Raw genomic sequence first — 21,866 nt, forward strand, 5'->3', positions numbered from 1 at the left:
TAAAATAAAATTTTGAAATAAAAATAGTATTTTTCCTTCGAATTCATTCATTTAACTGCAAACCTCAGCGACTCAATGTCATTGAAATACGTGATGAAAAAACATTAGCAACAGCAACAGCTCGACAAGGTATTCGACATTTTTAAACCTGCCACCATGTGGGCTGTGGCGCAATCCCGCCGGTCCCCGCTCGCCGCTGAACGTATGTTTTGAGTCGACTGCTGAGTGAATACATGCTACATGTGCTCGCAACAGACCTCTACACGATGGCGGATACGTGAGTAATTTTATGATAAATAAATTTGTTTATTGCTGTAAATAAATTGGCAATCTATCCGTGCATTAATTATTGCAAGTACATAGTTTTTTATATACCAATCATTTTTCCATAAGCAATTTAGACAAATATTTCTTTCATTCTAACCTCGAAAAAAACATTTCACGTGGAAATTTCTTTATGTATTTATTTGTGAATGAAAACGTGTGATTTTCGAAATTGATTTTAATTCTTTCATTTTACATGAATTACAGACAAGAAAATAAGCCCAAGGTTCCGTTAACAGGAAAACTTCCTTCGGTTCCTGAGTCAGTACTCAAAAGAAGAAAAAATCGTCAGGCATCTCAAGCCCATCGTCTACAAGTGACCATTAAGGTATTATTTACAAAATAATTTTATGATCATTTGATAGAATGAACTGCATAATTCATTTTTATTTTATGTTATTCCAGAGGAAAGCAGACCAGGCTAAAAAGAGAAGACAAACCTTAAAGACGGCTGAACAATTTGTAAAAGAACATCGTTTAAAACAGAGAGATAATTTGAGGATAATCAGACATACCAAAAAAACTGGTTTGACGACTGAAGTTCCTAAAAATAACGAATCGAAAATTGCCTTTGTTATTCGTATCAGAAGTACAAACCAAGTCTCACCTAAAGTGAAGAAAGTATTCCAGTTGTTACGTTTGAAGCAAACAAATACTGGAATATTCTTAAAATTGAATGAAGCCACAAGAGCCATGCTCGATGTTGTTGATCCATACATCACTTGGGGATACCCCAACCTTAAGTCAGTGAGGGAACTTGTACAGAAACGTGGATTTGCTAATATAAACAAAGAAAGAGTTCCAATCACTGGAAATGCCATGATAGAAAAAGAATTAGGTTTGTTTTATAGTTTGATAGGATTAAATTAACTAAAAGGAGACGACTCCATGGTCATTTGAAAATACCATTTCATCTGTCCTTCCATATCGTCTAAAAGTATTATTTGAGAATTTTACTTCAAGACAGTAGATATAAACTGTTTATTAGTAAAATAATCAGACAAAATTTTAATTCATTTTCAAGCATATATTTAAATTATCATTGATCAAATTCTAATCATACTTTTCATTTTTTATAGGTGATAAAAATATAATTTGCTTTGAAGATTTGATTCACGAAATCTTCACATGTGGTGAAAAATTCAATCATGCAACTGGCTTCTTGCGGCCATTCAAGGTAAACTATTTTTATATTTTATTTTTATTTTTTGTTTTAAATTTTGAACGTTGTAAAAGTCGTGATACTGGCATAGTAGCATAAATATACAAATTTTTGTTACTTCTCACAGTATCAAAGAGTAAGAAAAGAATGAACATGTACTTCACTACAGTCATAAAGTTTTGAAAATGATCATTCTTGCACAATCTATCTTCAAATATTAAAATATATTGAATCCTTTTATTGTAATTTGTCAACTAATAGTTTGAATTACTTTGCAGCTTAATAATCCAAATGGAGGTTGGCGCAAAAAAACTTTGCCTTTTACCAAAAGTGGAGACTATGGTAATCGTGAGGATCAAATTAACGAACTGATTAGGCGAATGCTTTAAATCATAGGAAATGTATATAAGTCCATAACTATTTTGTAAAACCGTTAATATGTTAGTGCTTACTTTTTAAAAGTAGAAACCTGAAAATGATAGATGTATGTTTTTAGATAATTATATAATCATTTTTGTACATAAAACGTTCCTCGTCATTTTTTCATTTCAATCACCAACCCTAAAAAAATGTTATAAAAAACCATATAATGTGAATATCACCATCGTTCTATCTTTTATTTGTCAATTTAAATAAATTTTGGGCTTAAAATATTATCGTATAGCTCTTTGCAATGCCAAGTGACTCACGACTGCGCAATTTCTGTCCAGTCTCGGTGCGTCAAAGTTGTCACATGGGTGTACCCGCACACTGTATAATAAGCTCGCGAGTTCCGATTTCCGACACACAAATGTGAGAGCCAAGGGTTGTACTACTTCGAGCTTGTGCAAGTTAGTTTGAAAAATGAACGCGTCGGCTGCTGCTGCGACAAGTAGTTATTATTGACCGTGGGTCGTCGTCTGTCGTCGTTGATGTGTGTTTGAAACTTCGATCATTGTCATGGGTGATTTAAACTATCGCGAATTGAATCGGCGAGCCGTGCCCTCGAATTTGGCCTGGGAAAGCGGAGAGGCAGCGGCTGGAGGTCACCCTTACCCGTACTCGGGTTATCCCAGTGTCTATCGTGGACGCGAGGTTATACAACCTCTCGAGGTACCAAATTATCATCCACTCGTTGATGATAATCCACCTGATAATGGTATATATTCGAACATTCTCGTTTCAAAGAGAGAATTAAAAAATTCACCTTAATACTTTTTAACTTTAGACGAAGTTGTCAAACATTATATCGGTAGGGGATGTGGCCTGGCAAGTTTAATAACAGAAAATTTGTTGATACATCCGTTTCTCGTGCTGAGACGACAATGCCAGGTAAATCCAGTGTCAAAGAAGTATCACGTTATACCCATCACCCTCATTCCAGTCATGATGAGGCTTCATCAGACGCAAGGATTAAATACCCTCTGGAAGGGTATAGGTTCTGTCTTGATAGTTAGAGGATTGACTCTAGCTGTTGAAGATTTAGTCTCTAAAGTTACCCCTTGGCCAAAGTATGTTCTATTTCTACTTTACAACATTTTACATTTGAGCTGTTTTCTTATTCTTGAAAATTATGGTTTGACAGGGAAATCAGTCATTTATCGTTCAAACAGATTGGACAACATCTACTTTTAAAAGCTGCATCGATTGCTATTGTCACACCTTTCTATTCAGCTTCTTTAATTGAAACTGTTCAGTCTGAAGTGGCATCCGAAAGACCAGGAGTCTTGGATGTATTCCGGGATGGAGCTATCAGGTTACTTGAAGTTGGAACTAAAGGCAGGCTTATTCCAATTTACGCACTAATACCTCCCACTGTGGCCTGTGGCATCGCAAAATATCTTTTTGCTATTTCAGTTAAAACTGTAGCTAGCCATATTATGAGAACAAGACACAAATATTCTCAAGAAATAAGAGTAAGTTTATTTATCTTTAATAAAAACAGTGAAAAAGCTTTTTTGAATGTGATAAGAAACTTCATAGCATGAATGTGAAATGAGTATCCTTCAACTTTCAAATTTTACATATTTAAAATAAAAATTAAATTTTTTTAGGGAGCTTATAGCAGAGAAATAATATCTGAATCCACAGCTCAAGATATTGAAATACAGGCTGTTTTAATCTCAATGTTTACAGCAGATATTGTTTTTTATCCAGTTGAAACGGTTATTCAGAGATTACATTTGCAAGGAACACGCACTATTGTAGATAATTTAGATACTGGGTGTAGTGTTATTGCACTAGGAACAGCTTATAGTGGAGCAGTGGATTGTTATAAAAGTATCTTAAGTACTGAAGGCCCATTTGGATTTTATAAGGGATTTGGAGCGTTAGTAATGCAGTTTGCTGTGCATATTATGGTTTTAAAAGCTACTAAATGGGTTTTAACAGAACTGGGCCCAATGCTAAGACCAGCGCCAAAACCAAAATCAGTAAAACAACCCCCTCCGCCTTACTACAATGAGATATAATTTGAATATTGACTAACATTAATTATGAAATTTGATTTTTACTTTTGCTTAGCAAACCTCCTAAAATGATGTAAATCGAAAATTTTACAAATTTTAATAATTTTTTGTACATACTGTAGAATTAATTTTTGGAAATTCAAAATAATGCACTCAATAATAACTAGTTTTTTGAATAATTATTTATAACTAGTCGTAAATTATGTAAATAATACATGTATCTATCACCTCTGTTCTCTGAAATAAGTCTTGAGGTAATTTTCTTAAAATGTATAATATATACTATAAATAATTGTTGAAATAAAAGACTCTTGTTAATATTTTCAGTGAATTTATTACAAATATATTTATTCGTATAATATAAATTAGCTATAATATTTCAAAAGATTGATCAACTTTGAATTTACAGCATTACAGAGCCTAATTGGATTTGGATTTAAGCTTCATCTGAAAAAAACGGGATTGGCTCTGAGACACTGTCTCTTCGTTTTTTTTTCTTCATTTTGTGATGATTTTTTCCTTATAATTTTTTTTTTGTTTTCAATAAACTTTCACGAACAATCAACTTAATAATTTTGAAGATGTCGTTACGAAGGTGTTGACAAATTTATAATTTTCCAAACGTCTCATTACTTATCTACGGCTATGTACAATATAATACAAATAATCTTTACCTATCTACTCGAGGTTGCACGAAAAAGATTTTTTATAACTTTACACAAAGTTGAGTTTGAAATTATTTATCTTTAAAATTTGATTCGACGCACCGACATTTCATGGCGTAAATCAATAAAACATGTCTAGCATATATGTTTAAATCATTGAACAACCCCAATTCAAGTTATATAAAAACAGTACAAACAAAAATTAAGAAGTAATCAGTTTTGAACTGGCTATCTCATCAAGAGATCTTTCTTATTAATTGCAGTACTCCACCGAAATATCCAACTTTTAAATTTTTCGTATGAGAGGATAAAACTTAAATCTCTAAAACACATGTCATTCATACGCAAATCACACCCACGTAAATATTATTTGAAAATTGTTGGCCGAACTACCAGTGAGTTCTTGTTACAATTGAAAAGTTCTTTTTATTTATTATGAAATTAGCACACATCAGCATACCTCCTTTTCACTTTCATGTTACGTTAATTTTGAACCTGCTGTGCTTGTTGTAATTCATCTTCAACAACAGTTTCGCCACTTCTTTTGATGTATTCAGGTTTATCGATACCTTGAACACAGCCTTCAGTTACATGTACAGTTACTACATCACTACCTGGAACATCAAACATTGGCTCAAGCAAAAGAGATTCCATTATGGCCCTCAAACCTCTTGCTCCAGTTTTTCTTTCCATTGCCAGTGATGCAATGGCATCCAGTGCTTCAGGAGTAAAAGTTAATTCAACCTGAAATGATTTTCAATTTAGAATTTTCATATAAAAAAAATAATTTGTAAAACTGAATGAAATTGCTCACCTTATCCATAGAAAATAACATTTGATATTGAGGTACCATGGCATTTTTGGGTTCCGTTAAAATTCTCACCAGCATTTCTCTACTCAAAGTATGGAAGGGTACAAGAACAGGAAATCTACCAACGAATTCTGGAATCATACCAAAGTCAATAAGGTCTCTTGCTTCAACTTGGCGGAGTAAAACGTCTTTTTCTTTATTATCATCTTCAGTTGATGGAGACATATTTGCAACATCAGCTAAACTAGCTGCTCTTCTTCCTGGACTTTCTGATGATGGAGTTGCTCCAAAACCAAGATACTTTTCATTCTTTCTTCTTGAAACTAATCGATCTAACCCATTATAAGCACCTGATGCTACAAACAAGATGTTTGTAGTATCTACTTGCAAAGTGTCGCCTCTAAGCTTTCTAGAACTATTTCTTTCTGGAACATTAACAATGGTGCCTTCTAACATTTTCAACATTCCCTGTTGAACACCTTCACCACCAACGTCACGCAATTGATGTATTCCTGGCACGGCTCCAATCTTGTCAACTTCGTCTAAGAAAACAATACCCATTTGTGCTCGATCAACGACATAATTGGCATCTTGAAGTAATTTAGCTATGACACTCTCAATGTCTTCTCCCACGTACCCTGCTTGAGTTAATGTAGTACAATCACAAATAGCGAATGGAACATCCAAACACTGAGCTATAGTTTGAGCAAGCAAAGTTTTTCCAGAACCTGTGGGTCCAAGCAATAAAATATTACTCTTTTCTAATTTTAATTGATGATGCTTGCTGTCTAAAATATCTGAGCCGGGAACTGTCTGTGAGCCAGGAGGTGGCTTTTGTTGTTGCTGTTCATTTGTTGGTGGAACTTGTTGGAATCCAACACCCAAAGAATTTCCAATACTTGAAATATGAAGAAGATCTGTTGAAAGAGCAAATATTTAGTTACAGAATTTTTTCAAATAGACTTAAATAATAAATAATATTTTGGGATAATAAGATTTGAAAAACAAAAAATTCTTCAGAGGGAAAATTACTAAAATTGTATTACGTGGCTTGAGACCTCTGTGAGTAAAAGGATGATTTAAATCCTGATTTGATACTGGAGCTGCATTGTTTTGCACTGCATTTTGAAGCGGTAAGTTGTTATGAATTCTCTTGTAGTGATTGTAAACAGCAACACTGAGGACTTTTTTAGCATATTCTTGTCCAACAACATGTTTGTTTAGGTACTCAAAAATCTGTAAAGAATAATTAGATAAATTCTTAAAAAAAAGGAATTGTAGACTATAGACTTACTTTTTTAGGAGGTGGAGGTGGTTTTCTGTAGAATCCTTGTTTAGTATCTTCTGGTCTAAGAGCTTCTTTGATACTTCTTTTAGAGTCAATTTCAGACAGAACAACAAAGAAGTGATGGCATTTTTCACATTTGACAAATCTGGTTGAAGCTAAAATTATGAAACAGTGTTTAGATTTACTTTTCAACTTGTTAAGAAAAAATAAAAAATGAATGACAAACTTACAGACGAATGTTTCAACATGCGTACAAGGATCTCCACACTTTGGACAAATGAGATTATTTTTTTTATCTCCACCACTGCCACTTGTTGTTCCACCAGCAGCTGCGCTGCTCCCAGTTGTTTCATTGCTAGGAGGTGTAGGATCAATGGGAGCTTTAGCTCTTATTCCAGAAGTAGAAATTGTTCGAGGGGCCACAATTCTAACAATTTTGTGTACTGGAACATAATATTACAAAAATTGTATTAGTGAGACAAATCATTAGGAATAAAGAGAATAGAATGGGGGCATTGAATGAAGGATTATCAATTTGAATCGTCTACTCACCATGATTAGAGACATGATTTGAGGTAGCCAGTCGAGTTGCACCAATTAGGCAGCATCTTACGGAGCTCATATTGATTTCAATTTGAATAAAAATTCACACGGGCAAAATTATCCAGACTGATGAGGAGTCGAAGATCTGCAACATTAGATTCGCGCGAGCATTAATGAGTGTTTACAATGTGTCAAAGCAAGAAACGAGAGCGAAAAACGCAAGGTCAAGTGACAACTTGCAATATTTGAGACTCGAACGCACACGCATATACGATGAATTTTGCAATATCGTCGTGTGTCCCCGGCAACGTCACTTATAGTAGTTAGGATAAGTCAAAATTGAAACAAGGTCCGTACGCGGCAGCGGCAGCACTCTTGGAATTTACAAAACGTCAATAAAGCAAAAAAAAATGTCGGAAGCCGATTGTGTGTGTGCGTGTGATGATGCAAAAATAATCGATCGCTTGATAATCGATCTCCCCCTACATAGTCGTCGGTATTACCCAGTGTGTGTGTGGCTAGGTTATGATCAGCGCTAAATAAAAATATACAGGTATACACAAAGCAGTAGAGTAGTGCACACTGCACACACACACGAATTTTCATTTCGGAGCAGAGAGAGAGAGAGAGCATATAGAGATCAGATGAGCGCATATTGTAAACGTATACATACGTTTTTATACACTCGGGATGCAGATGAACGTGTATATTTTTAAACAAGCAAAGTCACGACGCAGAAAGACTATATAACTCTTGGGAGCTAGGTGAGTGTCGTCGTCGTCGCAGCTCCTTGTGTTTATATACAACACACAATTATACGCAATCCTATTATGCGCGTGGCGAAATGTGTAACGCGAGCTCGCTCGGCTCTCAGCTGCTACTGATTCTACTGCTACAACGACAGGCAACTGCAACGACACGCGCAGCGCTCGGAGCACAGCAGGCCAGGTCACACACAGTCTCAATGTTTATGTGCCTTGGCGAAAAAAAAGAAGAAAAAAAAGAGAGAATTATAATGCGCTGCAATGGCTGAGTCGACGTATCATAAGTATAACTCGCGCATATGTATATGTAACGCGATGATGACGACGATACGAGCTGCCGACTCCGGACTCCGTATTCTCTATCTATCTCTCTCGCAGTTCTGCTAGCTCGTTATCATCCGCGCATTTATATTATATATACCTACACACACACACACACACACACACACACACACACACACACACACACACACACACATATAACAGCGATAGACTCTGTGTGCGCTGTGTGCACTTTTAGCGATTGCAAATTCAAGGCTGAACTATATAGGCGGAGGAGAAGATTCGATGATTGATAAAAAGAAAAAAACGAGACCCGTGTGTGGGCCGTGCGTAATATAGATGTACGTGATCCGAGTCACGAAACGGCGCAATAAGCAAGTTTGAATTTCTTTTCTCGTTGCAACTTCTGTTGCATCTGTTTATGGTCGCAATTATTATCATTGTTCGAGAGACACATTCGGACGAATCGTCGAAATTGCGATGTTATAACACCGCTTCGCGCACTGCATTTATCACGTCGTCCGAGCCGACCCACTTTACGCGCGCGCTGCAGCCCTGACAAGCGCGAGGAGGAGGAAAAAAAAGCAGTGAAAACAGCGTTACCTTTGTTTCTTTCTTTGGAGTAAATAATTGGCGTCTGTAGCTGCGGCGTCAATTTATACTTGTATGTACTTTCAATCGAACGATCAACTGTTCGTATAAGCTATAACTTGTGTGATGACGATGATGAGATCGTCCGCGCGACGAACTTAACTGCGTTGACGTGCGTGAGTAAACATACGCGCAGAAAAAAACATCGGATCGGCCGCTGTGCGAGCAGCGCTTTATACCGAATTGACTGCAAGGGGTATATTGTAGCAAAAATATAAGCAGCACTTGAATTACGTATATCCGTGCGAGTGTTGTATACAGTGATATCTGTCAAACTATGTATTATTGTCGTTCGGAAGCCTCTTGAATTTTTTGCGGACCTCCTTGCGCGACCTACTGATCTGCTCCCCTGCTCGACTGGCTCGATAGCTGCTGCTGCTGCACGGCCTGCGTCAGACAGTCTCGGTCAATGCAGACGGATTGTGCGCTGCGTTGGAGGATGATGATATGCTCGTGCGCCTGCGTCGCGCAATTTCCACCGCTTATTCTAATTCCGTTATCAATATTGCAGTTTCTTGTTTGCGGCATTTTTTTGCAGCTGGGCACGTAACGCGTAGTCGTACTGTAAAATTACCACTCTTGGATTCGGTTGAACCGACAGTCTCGTATGCTCGAGTAATCCTTCGCTTCGGCTCGAAGAAAATTACGAAATACTAGAATTTTAAATTTAAAGGTGTTAAAAAACATCAACGAATTTCTGTCTGTCTTATTCGATTCAAAGCGCTCTGTGCTCTGTTGGTATATTTGACATCTGCGCGAGTTGTGACAGTCGCTTGCATCATGCATGACTGCATTATTAGGAGTGGACGGTAGCGACGCCACTCGGTAGCAGACTACAAAACCGAGTCGTTCCAATCTGTTGACTGTCGGCTGTCGCGAACACGTGAAATTTGTGTTGCTGTTTTACACAGCTCATTGGAACTCGTAACATCTTATTATTTACGTGAAATTTTCAACATGAGTAAGGCTGCCATCAATAACGAGGTAATAATAAACTATTTTTTCTGTTAATCCATCGGTTATGAACTCACATGCGTGAGGTTTTCATTCAGGATGAACACATTTGAGGTTAACCTTGTAAATAAATAAAAATATTTAATTTTCAGATTATTCTTCTGAGAAAAGGCGTTGAACAGGCCAAAGTTCAACTCATAAAAAAACTCACCAGGGATGCTCAAAAATTAAGGCAAAAGAAAGGAACAGAAGAGCAGAAAGCCAAGAACTTGCGTAAAGCAGACAGGCTAGCAGCTGAGATACTTGCTATTAAAAAAGTTAAGAAAGACGAAATAACAATTCATGCCTTGACTAATGATTTGTCTCTCAAAGATGTTCTTGAAAATACACAATCAGAGCCTGTAAAGCGTATGATGACTAGAATTGCATTTCACAAAACGTTCTCTAAAAAAATTGCAGAATTCAAAGAAAAATATCCTAATTATAAAGAATTCTTAGGACCTGGTAGAAAGAAGAAACAGATATTAGAGCGCAAAGAAAAACTAAAAGAGAGCAAAGAAAAATTGAAAGAGAGCAAATTGAAAGATAATGAGAATTCAGAGCAAACAGGAAATGTCACGAGTAATGACACTAAAGGAAAAAAGCTTGCCAAAGAAGTAGACAACGACGATCAACAGGCTGATCCCACAGTTTGTGTTTTTACAGATGATGAATCAAGTGATAATGATGACAATGATGACAACAGTGAAAATGGTGACAATGGTGACAACATTGACTTTTCTGTATCTGAAGTTGCACTGAAAAATGTTCTAAAGAATTTAAAAGATTCTGGAGATAAACCAGATGAAAAATCAAGTGATGAGTTGGATGGAGAAGAATTTTCTGTATCTGAAGCTGCATTAAAAAATGTTATTAATAAGAAAGTATCCAACAAAAAATTAGATAGTGAAATTGATAATAGTGATGATGATGATAGTGATAATGTTGTAGACGATGATAGTGATGATGTTGCTAATGATGATAGTGATGATGTTGCTGATGATGATGAGGATGATGATGATGTTTCTGAAAATGATATGAGCAATGTTGATGATAAAGATATTTCTAATGACTGTCAAAGTGAATCTGAAAGTGAAGAAGAAAATGTCAATATTTCAACAGTAAAACTTGAAAAATCAAATAATTCAAAAAAGACTTCAAATATTAAAGTGATGAAGAAACAGTCCGTAAAAGAAAAGAAAAATACTCAACATCCTGTTTCCAAAACAGATTATTTGAAGAAAGATAATCAAAATAAAAATAATGAAGATGAGTTTCCATTCGAAATTGATGATGAAATAAATGCAAATGAAATTGAAGCTAATGTCGTAGTTACAAGAGAAATTGATCCCTTCTTTGTAACTGAAGATGATCAGCCGCTAATGACCATGGTTAGACCAAGTCTTCAATCAAACCAAAATGATGAAGATGATAATGAAAATAAAAGTAATTATAATAAAAGACCTTTCAATAGTGACGAGGACGAAGGCGGCTTTAGCAAAAGACCTAAATTTAATCCAGATGATTTTGGATGTAATAGACGAACTCGGAGACAGAATGCTAGGGATAGAGAAGCTTTAGAACAAGGTAACGATGATAAAAATGTCACCATTAAAAAGGATTTTGATCAGAAACAAGGCTTTAATGGCAAGAAGAATTTTAACAATCAAAATAGTTATGATGACAGGAAAAACTTTAACAATAAAAATAGTTTTGACAACAAAAGAAACTTTAACAATAAAAATAGTTTTGACAACAAGAGAAACTTCAACAACAAAAATAGTTTCGATGACAGAAGAAACTTTAACAATAAAAATAGTTTTGATGATAGAAGAAACTTCAATAACAAAAATAACTTTAACAAAGAAAAAGAATTCCCTCCCAGAAATAACTTTAACAAAGAAAAAGATTTTACTCCCAGAAGTAATGACAGACAAGGCTTTACTCCTAGAAGTAATGACAGACAAGGCTTTAATAATAAGCAAGGTTTCAATAGTAAGCCAGATTTCAATAAAAAGAAAGATTTTAACAGCAAAGACTCTAATAAGGACAATAATAGATTCAATGATAAAAAGGATGCTAAATCGAAGTTTTCAAATAGTGCACCTAATAAAAATGCAACACCTCAAGTATTGCATCCATCGTGGGAAGCCAAAAAGAAACAACAAGAGGCCATGAAAATGGGTTTCCAAGGGAAAAAGATAGTATTTGATGATTAATCGAAGAAAATGTATAAGTGGTATATGTAAATAGAATATGTATATTAATAATTAATTACACTAGGTTGAACTTTGACTCTGTCTGATCATTCTAAATACAGGTTGCTTAGCTTCAATGTATTTTAATTAGACAAATCACAGCTCGTACTTAGTAGGAGTAAACAGAATCAAAGTTTAACCTAGTGTAGGATAAAATAGTCAATATAGATTTTTCAATTTTATAGACTGGTTAACTCAATAGTGCCTATATTGAGTTAATTGCAAGTAATAATGGTAAATAAAAATTATTGTTACATGATCAATTCACATGTATATGTTTTTAATTTTTATATCAAATAAAAATGAAACATTTTTTTTTTTAAATATTAGTCAACATTTTATTTCGCCAATGCGAGAACGTATGCCAGCTCAGTGCATACTTAAAAAAAAAACATTTATTATTACAGCGTATCAGTTTTATTTCCCAAAAAAGGTGAGAAAAATACGCGTTTACATATGCAATAAAGAGCCTTGTCTTTATTTATTTTTCGACAAAGTGCGCTGCTTCTCGGCGTGTGTGACAAGTTGGGAATCGACCGGAAGTCCTTTCCTGCGTCTAACAGCATCGATGTACTTTTTGGCTCGATTTCCGCTGTCAGCCTTCACTCCAAAATGAAGATACTCCTCCTCGGTCGAAGGCACCCAAAATGGATCTTGCTCGATTACCTGCAACACAGTAAGAGAGAGCGAGTGAGTGGACATGCGATTACCGTGTGAGAGTTAAAAGAAGCCCCGATCGATGATGATGGGCTTTGAAAAAAAAAACGAAAAAATACAAAATCACAAGTCTCCCGTAATAAAAGTTCATAGATCTAAACGATGCGCGTCGTGTGCGCATCAATCCAAATTTTACCGGCTTCCTCGTTGATGCATTAATGTACATCCTTTCCAGGGCAATAGACTTTCTATCAGTAAATATGCGAAAATGCTATACAAAGGAAATTATGACAGTTTCCCGCGCGAGCCCGCGGTTCGTCGCTGATTTTCAAAGAAACAAAAGTTTCCTTTTTTTCACAATGATATGACGAAAGTTTTATATAATACGTTTGAAAAAATCATTTCTTTGTTTGTTTGCGAGGGAAAAGGAGGTCGCGATTCCAAAAGGAAGTAAGCGAGATGGACTAGTGCGAGTTTTTTTTTCTCTCTCTCTCTCTCTTTCCTTGGCCATATTCTCTCTTTTTTCCCTTGATTTTTGAGCATACACCCATTTCCTCTTTCGTTTAAGCGGTACACACACAGAGACACACGCGCGTTGCTTGGGCAATTTTTACGCGGGAGCAGCAGCGGTATAAGGGAAATCTGAAAAACCAGAAATTTCGAGCTAACGTCTGCGCGCGGACTTTTTTTGGGGAAGTAATATAGATGACAACTGCATTTGAATTTATACTCGTTTGATAAATTTATATGCGCCGGTGCATAATAAGCGCGCGAAAGGCGACCGAAAGCTGAAGTGCAGTTATTCGATACTTCCGATCTGTCGAAATTTGTTATGGTTTTTTTTTCATTTCCTTCCTTGACGCGCGCGACAAACTTTCACGTGTACAGCGATAAGAGAACGAAAAATTGCTCATTGACGACCGGTGCTCGCAAGGTATATAGGTATATTGTTAACTAGCTCGCTTGGATGTAAACAATGAACGGGTTATCTCTTTTGGAGCGACGTGAAATTCCTAGTAAAATCGAGTTTGGTCGTCGTCGTCGTCGTCGTCGTCGTCGTTATGTATATGCCAGTCAATAGGTCATTAGAAAAAAAATAGACGCACGCAATCTTGTTTTTTTGAATTTAAATAAGCCACTCACGAGAAACGATCGTTAATCTTTCAATGTCGAGGCACACAGGATATACAAGTATTACAACAAATTAAAAGAGCTAAAAAAAAATGAAAATAAAAACGAACACAGACACGAGAGAATATTAAAAATGTTTCCTCCTATTATCCAGATGAAAACAACAAATCTGTGCGCTGCAGTGTTCGTAATATATAGCGTACAAGGTAGCGCGCGCGAGAGATTATGGAAGCCAAACTCGTAAGATTGAAGTTGTTTCCTTTTTTTTCGTTGCTTTTTTGACTTCGTGCATAAGAGTCAAGATAGTTCGAGAGCTACGGTCAATTATAGTCAACACACAATACACCCAGACTCGTGCGCAGAAAGAGAGAAGAAGAAGAGAGTCTTTATTATTGGCAACGTGAACGGGCGAGATATATGCGTTTTTACTCCTTTTTTTTTACGCGAGAGCTTCTTTTCTTTCCGAATCGACGCAACACGAAGAGAAAAAAAAAGAAGCAAATCCTAAAATTGCAGATAATTATAAAAAAGTAATAAGAAAAAAAAAGGCAACTAACACTCGCACAAGGATACGTATACGTGTGGCATCTATATATTATAATATATAATACAGAAGCTAATATCGAAATGAAATTTCTGTGAAATCGAATGCTTAAATCAGAAATCGCGGCTGAAGCGAGCCAAGCGAGCCGCAGTCGAGAGATGAAAAAGGGAAGAAAAAAGCTGCTGCTGCCGCTGGAGCGCGTGGTGGAAGAGAAGAAAAAACATCAACAGGAAATCGGTATATTATAATACGGCCAGCAGCAGCAGCAGCAGAGTATATAGGGCCAATTAGTGCGCCTTCGGGCAAAAATGTTCATCTATATTTATATTTATACCATATATACATACACGCAAGCACTATATAGCAAGCACGCGCGCGGATGCTGCTCGTAAAAATGTAAATTATTTTTTCGTCCGCGCTTCTTCAGACACTGACTCGCGCGCAGCGTACGCCTCTGCTCTGCTCTGCGCCCAACCAACGCGCGCGCGAAGGGTATAAAGCCTCTTGCCTCCGAAAAAAGAAAAGGAAGAAGAAAAAAAAAGGAAAAAAGGTAAAGGAAAAAGAGAGAAAAAAAAAGGAAACAACTTTAAGATGTATCTCGCGCGATGGGCAGAGAAAGATAATTCCAAAGCTCGCGCGCGCGCGCGCTACCGGAATTTTGCGAATGAAAGGTCTGGGTAGAAGAAGCAGCAGCAGACAGAGAGAGAGAGAGAGAGGTATTATATTGCCCGAGTGAAAAAAAGCCAGCAGCGGCAGCAGCAACTTGCGTAAGCCGGTAGCAGTAGTAGAATTAGGAGGCCCTTCTTCCTTTCTCGCATTCTCGCTTCCTTCGTTCATCATCATCATCATCGTCGTCGTCGTCGTCGTGGCTGCTGCCGTCTTGCTTTTTTTTCGTTTTCATTTTCATCTTCATCCTCCTATCCTCTCTCTCTCTCTATTCCTCTCGATCCTCATTCCGCATCGCTCGGCTCGTCGGGTTCTTACGCTCTCCTCTACTCTTTCTCTCTGCTTTAACACCTTCGCGTTATCTCGCGCTTCAAACTTTATGTTTTCGCGTCGAGCTTCACCCCCTTTCTTCTTCTTTATCTCTCTGGCTGACTACAATTCAAGTACATCGCCGTCGCGCTGCTCTTTTTTACCCTCCCGTTGTGTTCCTACATATATGTGTTTGTACGTACGTCCGTGTGTATATAATATTGCATATGTACGCAGGGCAGAGCAGACATGTATTTGCGGCGGCGAATAAAGTATCGCTGCGGTTTCTGCGGTGGTTGAGTGTGCACCGCAGGAGCCGCTGGTCTGTGCGCGCACACGTGTCTATTCCTATATATGCTATATATGCACATGTATAAACAAGAATAAAAAGGCAAACCGAAAGATTGAGAGAAAAGTACGTTGAACGAAGGTAATTTCTCGTATACATATATACGTACTCGGAGTAATAATAAAATGAAAGTATCGCGAGTTGACGTAACCAGAAGAACCAGCAGCAGCGGCGGCAGAATTATTAGTAGCGGCTCTATTCATAGATCAGCCGCGCATTAAAATACATTTCTTTCCTTTTTTTTTCTTATTTCGAGACGTCATCGACATGTACGTATATCGAGAGCCTCATTAGAGGCTCCGCGGGCCGGGGCTAATGAATGATTTTCTTCCTTCGTCATAGTGTAGCGCCGGAACTAAAAATCATCGGTGCGGTATTATAAAACCGGTGCGTCTGCCTTACATCTTCGCGGGCGGCCTCAATGAGGGCCAATTAAAAAGTCACCCATATTCTTTCGAATGTGCATGTGAAAAGAGATCTCGCGCCTTTGTGCGTGTGTACATATACTTAATGAACGCGGAAGAGAGAAAAACTTACTTTCCCATAGAAATGGTTTGTCTCTCTCATCGCGCCGTCAAGGTCGTCATCGACAAAAAACGAATTTCCTCTCGATCTCGGATTTAAATGGCCAATAAATTTCAATCCGATTGCCTCGATATTATATGCAAACGGGTAAGGAATTCCGGATATCTCGGTTTGACGCGAAGCAGCAGGAGCAGCGTAAACCAAGGCAATAACCGCACACTCGAGATGGCTCGTCGTCGAGTGCTCCGCACTATATACACTATGGGAGATCGCTGCATCTCAAGTGGCTGCTATGTGATATACCACCTAATATTCATTGGCCTGTGCTGCTGATGCTCGTGCGAGGGTGTAAAATCGTCGCAGGCGTGCTTTTTAGCACCACTTGCGGGTCCCTTCGAGTGTGTGCTGTGTGCGTATATATGCCCATGTCAGCGTGCGTATTATATTATTATATATACGCATAACGTCCGTGCACGTGGAGAAGAAAAATTTTCTCATGGATCCTAACGGCTGCTGCTGCTGCTGAAATATATACGCTTTCGTGAGTGCTCAGCGCAGCGCAGCAGAGGCGTGCACCTGCCCTAAGATTCCCAGAAGCCAAAAGTACCTCCTATACACATCGCCTCTTTATAATACGCATATAAGCGAGCGAGCGAAAAGGCGAGATGCACCATCGCGCGCCAGCCCAGACGGCTGCTGGCCTCTTTTTTTTTGCTCCGTAGTCGTGAGTCCGCAGTCGTCGACGTTAATTCTTCTTCGTCTTTCCTTTTTTTCGCTGCTTTTACCTCGTTTGTTTATGTTTTCAGCTGGGCGTTAAGGCCGCGCGCCTCATTTTGACTCGAATCATCGTTCGTTCGTCGTTCGTGGGCTGTACTGCTACCTCCATCATTACGCGCGAGGCCTGCATAATTGTTATTTGATGACACTGGGCTACTACCTACTACTCCGCTCACGTGTGTACGTGTGTACGCATGTATGTGTGTATGCGTTGGCGAGAGCTTGTGTGTACGCACATATCCACTTCGGAAATGAGAGTAGGAAGTGCAGAGCTGTGCATGGGAAAAAAGAACAGCAGCTGATATGCTGCTCTGTAATACGCGCGCAAACACACATGCAGCAGCAGCAGCAGCAGCAGCACAGACTACCTCGCGCGCAAACACATAAATACGTACCAAACACTGCCTGCTGCTGCTGCTGCTGCTGAATCGAGCTTTTTTATACGATATTTTCTCTCTCTCTCTCGCTTCTTCTCCATTCTCCTTGTTTACAGGAAGTATAAGTAAGCTGCTGCTACTGGCTATTACTTCTTTTTTTTTTTTTTGCTAAATCCATGTCACCTTTGTACTTGTGTGTGCTGCTCTCTGTACTCTACACAGATTCTTAAACTTCGCGTTGTCGCCGTTTCTTTTTTTCTTCGCTCATAATATACATAACATTTTTCTTTTATATTCGCGATGTGCTGTGCCGTGTTGTGTACGCGTGCGCGCACCTGTCCATTTATTACATAAATTGAAAATTTTCTCGCCACTTCAATCCAGCAGCAGCAGCAGCAGCAGCATCCGCGCATTAATCATGCTGGCCTCATAATAGCCTCTCGTGTTTTTTTATTTTTTTTCCTTTTTTTTTATTATTGGCGAGACGCGCGCGCGGTGTAATTCTTGGTGCGCCGGCTCAAAGGCGCCACACTTGGGGGCTTCTCTCCTAGGAATGTTTATGTGCGTTCTCTCGCTTAAAGCGCGACAGCAGCAGCAGCAGCAGCCATCACAAATAATGATGTAGCTATATGTATGTATGCGCGCGCGAATAACAATGCGCGTCGTTGAGTGTTCGAAGCGTCCGAATAACTAGCGAAATTTTTCATCCGAAAGAAAATACAGAAGCACATGGCTAACACACGCTGGGGGCCCTGATCGTGTAAATAATAACTATCGTAAACTCATTGTACGTCCGCGCGTTTTTATAAGAGCTTAAAAATCGAAGAAAAGCGCGACTGTCTGTGCGTTATATGTACACTCGTACGTGCTCTCGTCGAGTAGTAGTATAACCGTTGGATGAGTGAGAGAGAGAGAAAAAGAACGAGTCCGGAACAAAGAAGTGCCTAGACTTTAATAGCCCGAGAGAGACAGAGAGAGAGGCTCGTAAACACGCCTAGACACCTATTAAACCGTATATGAATGAAGCTTTTCGGGAAGTATTTTCGGAAGTAGGTGGTTTTATCCGGAAGAGCCGCTCGAGAAAATCGGAAGAAAACGATTAGGCCCGTCCGAACACGCCCTCGTTAAAATCAGCTCGGCTCCCGAAAAATTGTATTATGCGGCCCATGTACGTGCATCGGACTATAAACCACCCATCGAGCTTGTACACTCGATAATTCGGTGTTTGCATTTCCTCTTTTTTTCGGGGATATGTCCGACCTGTTGCTGCATCATACTGCAGCGGATCGGAGCACGAGCCTGCACATACGTATACCTTCGTACTTACACTCTGTGGGGCACTTGTTCATTGTGTCGTCGTGTGCTCTTCTTCCTTTTTTTTGTTATTGTTCTTTTTTTTCCGGAAGCAAAGCGCAAGGTGCGGATGGATCCACGAATCTCAACTCTCACTCGCTTCCTACATATATGTTATATTATTGTGTCCCTTTCCTTCACGGTGTGTGACGATCACGACGACGACGACGACGACGACGACGACGATGATGATATTCATGATGAAACTGACACGATCGCTTGTGTATAGCATGCTTCCCAGAACATATGCGTAATTCACAACGCCACAGTGTATACGAGGCGCCCCGAAGTGAGAATAATCATGTCGTTAAGAATCACAGCTATATAGCAGCGATATTAATCCTTTTTTATTGTCCAAAATAAAATTTTACGAGACTACTACCGTGACCTGCTGCTGTCGCGCCATCGATGGCGCTCGTTAATTGGCGAATCGATAATGTAATTCCAATTTCGGTTCCGTGGAAATTGAATATATTATTGTATTATCTGTCAATCACCGATATCTCGCTGCTGTTGCTGCTGTTGCGTCGAACTCGCTGCCCGGAAGTGTACCTCGTCTATATACCGACGAGGAACCATTTCGAGGAATATACGTGTATTTATATATAGAGAGAGAGAAGTCGGGTGGCTATGTGTGTTCGATTAAGCAATTTTTTTTATTCCGGCCGCGTATAGTCGATGATCGTCCACTATACCACACCACAATGCTACTTCGTGCTGCTGACTTCGCGCTGCTATGTAAATGACGAGGTTGGGATTTATATACACATATTATAACGGCAAGTTGTTGTATGTACGCACACAAGGTGTGTGTGTGTGATACTAAATAGATTTCGAACGATTGCAATAAAGTGAGAGATATATTATTATGTGGTCGTTGTTGAATTATGCCGTCGCCCCTGTGCCTGTTATGTGTTTAATCGCGCCTAGCTCACGCCTCGGCCGCGCATAAATAGGCAGCAGCTCTCTGCACGCTACCGATGATGACGATCGTAAACAAATTATGTATTAACGAGAAATCACAATACGACCTGCTGAGTGTCCGTCTGTGTGTGTATACGAGAGAGAATAAGAATAAGGATATCGCGAAATGTGCCAAGTAATTTCCTTAACGCGCCTTCTCGTGGCGCCTCCTTCCCGATTCTTTTTTTTCCCCCAGATTTTTCGGAAAGAATTTTTCCCAGGAAGGAAGGCTCGTTAACGAACGAGCGAACGAGCGAGCGAACGAAAAAAGGAAAAAAAAAATTATACACACCCAATATTGACGAAAATTTCATCGCATCACTGCTGTAAGCCCTCCGGAGCGCTTTATATTATACGTAATAATAAGTGTACGAGAAATAATCCGCACATAATTGTTGCGCCGATGATGACTCGACCCCGCGCGAGAGAGAGACCGTCTCAATGATTGTTAATTTTTTTTCCTCTTTACTTCCATATACTTCTTTTTCTCAACAACGCGCAACAGCGACAAAAGAATACGATATATCATTCGAGCGCTAATTACGATCAATTCCAGGGTATAAACTACAATGCTGTACGTGTACGCGTTGGTACGAGAGTCATCCTTTTTCTCGAACATCGATGATTTCAGAGTGAAGCACAAGTACTTGTACTCGCGCAGATATATATCCGGTGATATAATCAGCGGCACAGCATCACGTGTATCGCGCTTCGTCGCGAACATCGATTGTAATTAATTTACGCGCGATCCGAGCGAGAATGAATGAAACAAAAGAAGTATGTACAATAATAACGATACACTACAAGTGTCATATATTATCGCGCGATATATACAAGTTTAAATGTGTTATATTCTCTTTCTTTCTTACCTCCCAGTGACTGAAGACAAGCTGCGGACTCGCGAGGCCGGAAGTTTGCGTTCTCAATTCGCTGGCCAGATGAAAGCTCTCCGGGACGGGCAGCACGGCCAGCACCCGAAACTGGCCGCCGAAGCCAGCGCTATCGGCGCCGAGGACGCGACCTTGCCGCCTGCCGAATACCGCGTACAGTTTACCTGGAGAAAATACAGAGACAAAAAAATCACGTTAACAAAAGAGAATGACCAAAAGGGAATTATTATTTCTTCTTTCCGAAACTCGCTCGTTTTTTTGGTGGGTATACGTATTTACATATACTTGACTCTTAATGCATATATATCTTGACTGATCCTATTCCTAATAGTACATACGCGCGGGCCTACGTAAACACATTACTTTATTCATTTGTTTGGACTTTCTGCTGTTTTATGTGTTTGGTCTGTCCAGTATGTGTGTATATTTGCGCGTGTATGTATGTACGTTATATACATGTACGTGTAGAATCGGACTTCCGGTCGCGCCTTGCGGCACCTGCGCGCACCTGTCCCCTTCTTCTTCTTCTTTCGCTTCTCTTGCTGTCTTTCTTTCTCTCTCTCACTCTGCTGCTGCTGCTGCTGCTGCTTTGCTCTGCTCTGCTCTCTTATATACACTGCGATGCTACATCTCTCGCACAGAATAAGAAAAGGGAGAAGCTTGACTTCTTTTTTGAAAACAGTACTACCACGGAGAATGAGAAAGATTCGCTCGCTCGCTCACGGACGCGCATACACACATACATGCACACATATAATATACTCGTGTTTGTGTCTGTGTGCACCTTTAACTGCATAGTATGGCTATGGGGGTCTGGAAGTGAATGGAGCAGCAGCAGCAGCAGCAGCAGCAGCGCAAGCATCAACAGCACACACAGCCTCCATCAATGAAGCAGTGATTCTCAACCGAATCAGTCACCTTATTCGCGTCTGCGTGCACAAATGTTGGCCGATAATCTGCGGAGAGGAGCAGAGGAACAAAAAACCTCTGCTCTCTCGCGCTCCCGACACGATTACACGAGCCATTATAAATTTTCCTCTCTCGAAGCTTTCCGCGACTATATTACGATGTACGTGACGCGCAAACACGCAGCGGTGTTGTGCGCAAAATGGATGCATATTCGATACTTATTTTCAA

General features: G+C 39.1%; 5 protein-coding genes across 8 annotated transcripts in view; 3 read left to right on the forward strand and 2 right to left on the reverse strand.

The window, feature by feature from the left end:
• The first annotated feature begins 173 nt into the window (after positions 1 to 173).
• Positions 174 to 2,012, forward strand: LOC106657280 (60S ribosomal protein L7-like). The gene is made up of 5 exons (XM_014378694.2): positions 174 to 277; positions 532 to 652; positions 730 to 1,162; positions 1,404 to 1,501; positions 1,765 to 2,012. Exons 1-5 carry the CDS (start codon positions 234 to 236, stop codon positions 1,873 to 1,875), a joined length of 807 nt encoding a protein of 268 aa, XP_014234180.1. The 5' UTR covers positions 174 to 233; the 3' UTR covers positions 1,876 to 2,012.
• A 175-nt stretch (positions 2,013 to 2,187) lies between these two features.
• LOC106657278 (solute carrier family 25 member 46-like) lies at positions 2,188 to 4,080 on the forward strand. Its single transcript, XM_014378691.2, has 4 exons — positions 2,188 to 2,624; positions 2,694 to 2,976; positions 3,051 to 3,381; positions 3,520 to 4,080. The coding sequence occupies exons 1-4, from the start codon at positions 2,426 to 2,428 to the stop codon at positions 3,934 to 3,936; spliced, it is 1,230 nt and encodes a 409-aa protein (XP_014234177.1). The 5' UTR covers positions 2,188 to 2,425; the 3' UTR covers positions 3,937 to 4,080.
• A 167-nt stretch (positions 4,081 to 4,247) lies between these two features.
• Positions 4,248 to 9,334, reverse strand: LOC106657211 (ATP-dependent Clp protease ATP-binding subunit clpX-like, mitochondrial). 4 transcript variants are annotated; one of them, XM_023459319.1, is made up of 7 exons: positions 8,890 to 9,334; positions 7,250 to 7,385; positions 6,928 to 7,140; positions 6,704 to 6,852; positions 6,456 to 6,645; positions 5,413 to 6,326; positions 4,248 to 5,342 (listed from the first exon to the last, which is right to left on the reverse strand). In XM_023459319.1, exons 2-7 carry the CDS (start codon positions 7,317 to 7,319, stop codon positions 5,082 to 5,084), a joined length of 1,797 nt encoding a protein of 598 aa, XP_023315087.1. In that variant the 5' UTR covers positions 7,320 to 7,385; positions 8,890 to 9,334; the 3' UTR covers positions 4,248 to 5,081. The 4 variants fall into 4 exon arrangements, with proteins under 4 accessions (XP_023315087.1, XP_023315094.1, XP_023315090.1 ...); XM_023459326.1 differs by having other exon boundaries at positions 6,468 to 6,645; positions 8,890 to 9,333; XM_023459322.1 differs by lacking the exon at positions 8,890 to 9,334 and adding an exon at positions 7,914 to 8,281.
• Positions 9,335 to 9,767: 433 nt separating this feature from the next.
• On the forward strand, positions 9,768 to 12,435 carry LOC106657210 (probable serine/threonine-protein kinase clkA). Its single transcript, XM_014378591.2, has 2 exons — positions 9,768 to 9,921; positions 10,044 to 12,435. Exons 1-2 carry the CDS (start codon positions 9,895 to 9,897, stop codon positions 12,147 to 12,149), a joined length of 2,133 nt encoding a protein of 710 aa, XP_014234077.1. The 5' UTR covers positions 9,768 to 9,894; the 3' UTR covers positions 12,150 to 12,435.
• A 112-nt stretch (positions 12,436 to 12,547) lies between these two features.
• LOC106657294 (elongation factor-like GTPase 1) overlaps positions 12,548 to 21,866 on the reverse strand; it is a 70,433-nt gene continuing 61,114 nt past the window's right edge. The window contains exons 5-6 of the mRNA XM_014378716.2: positions 20,709 to 20,893; positions 12,548 to 12,854 (exon numbers count right to left, since the gene is read on the reverse strand). Of these exons, the coding sequence (XP_014234202.1) occupies positions 12,666 to 12,854; positions 20,709 to 20,893 (374 nt within the window). The 3' untranslated portion in view covers positions 12,548 to 12,665. The remainder of the gene's footprint in view (positions 12,855 to 20,708; positions 20,894 to 21,866) is intronic.

The sequence above is a fragment of the Trichogramma pretiosum genome, unplaced genomic scaffold (assembly GCF_000599845.2).
Source record: "Trichogramma pretiosum strain Unisexual culture from Peru unplaced genomic scaffold, Tpre_2.0 scaffold66, whole genome shotgun sequence".
Lineage (NCBI taxonomy): Eukaryota > Metazoa > Arthropoda > Insecta > Hymenoptera > Trichogrammatidae > Trichogramma > Trichogramma pretiosum.

Coding starts and splice junctions, on each gene's coding strand:
- LOC106657280 (XM_014378694.2), top strand. CDS start 234: ATGCTACATGTGCTCGCAACAGACCTCTACACGATGGCGGATAC. Junction 278..531: donor CTCTACACGATGGCGGATAC/GTGAGTAATTTT, acceptor CATGAATTACAG/ACAAGAAAATAAGCCCAAGG. Junction 1,502..1,764: donor GCTTCTTGCGGCCATTCAAG/GTAAACTATTTT, acceptor ATTACTTTGCAG/CTTAATAATCCAAATGGAGG.
- LOC106657278 (XM_014378691.2), top strand. CDS start 2,426: ATGGGTGATTTAAACTATCGCGAATTGAATCGGCGAGCCGTGCCCTCG. Junction 2,625..2,693: donor TGATAATCCACCTGATAATG/GTATATATTCGA, acceptor TTTTAACTTTAG/ACGAAGTTGTCAAACATTAT. Junction 3,382..3,519: donor AATATTCTCAAGAAATAAGA/GTAAGTTTATTT, acceptor AAATTTTTTTAG/GGAGCTTATAGCAGAGAAAT.
- LOC106657211 (XM_023459319.1), bottom strand. CDS start 7,319: ATGAGCTCCGTAAGATGCTGCCTAATTGGTGCAACTCGACTGGCTACC. Junction 6,327..6,455: donor TCACAGAGGTCTCAAGCCAC/GTAATACAATTT, acceptor CTCTTTCAACAG/ATCTTCTTCATATTTCAAGT. Junction 5,343..5,412: donor TGTTATTTTCTATGGATAAG/GTGAGCAATTTC, acceptor AAATCATTTCAG/GTTGAATTAACTTTTACTCC.
- LOC106657210 (XM_014378591.2), top strand. CDS start 9,895: ATGAGTAAGGCTGCCATCAATAACGAG. Junction 9,922..10,043: donor AGGCTGCCATCAATAACGAG/GTAATAATAAAC, acceptor TTTAATTTTCAG/ATTATTCTTCTGAGAAAAGG.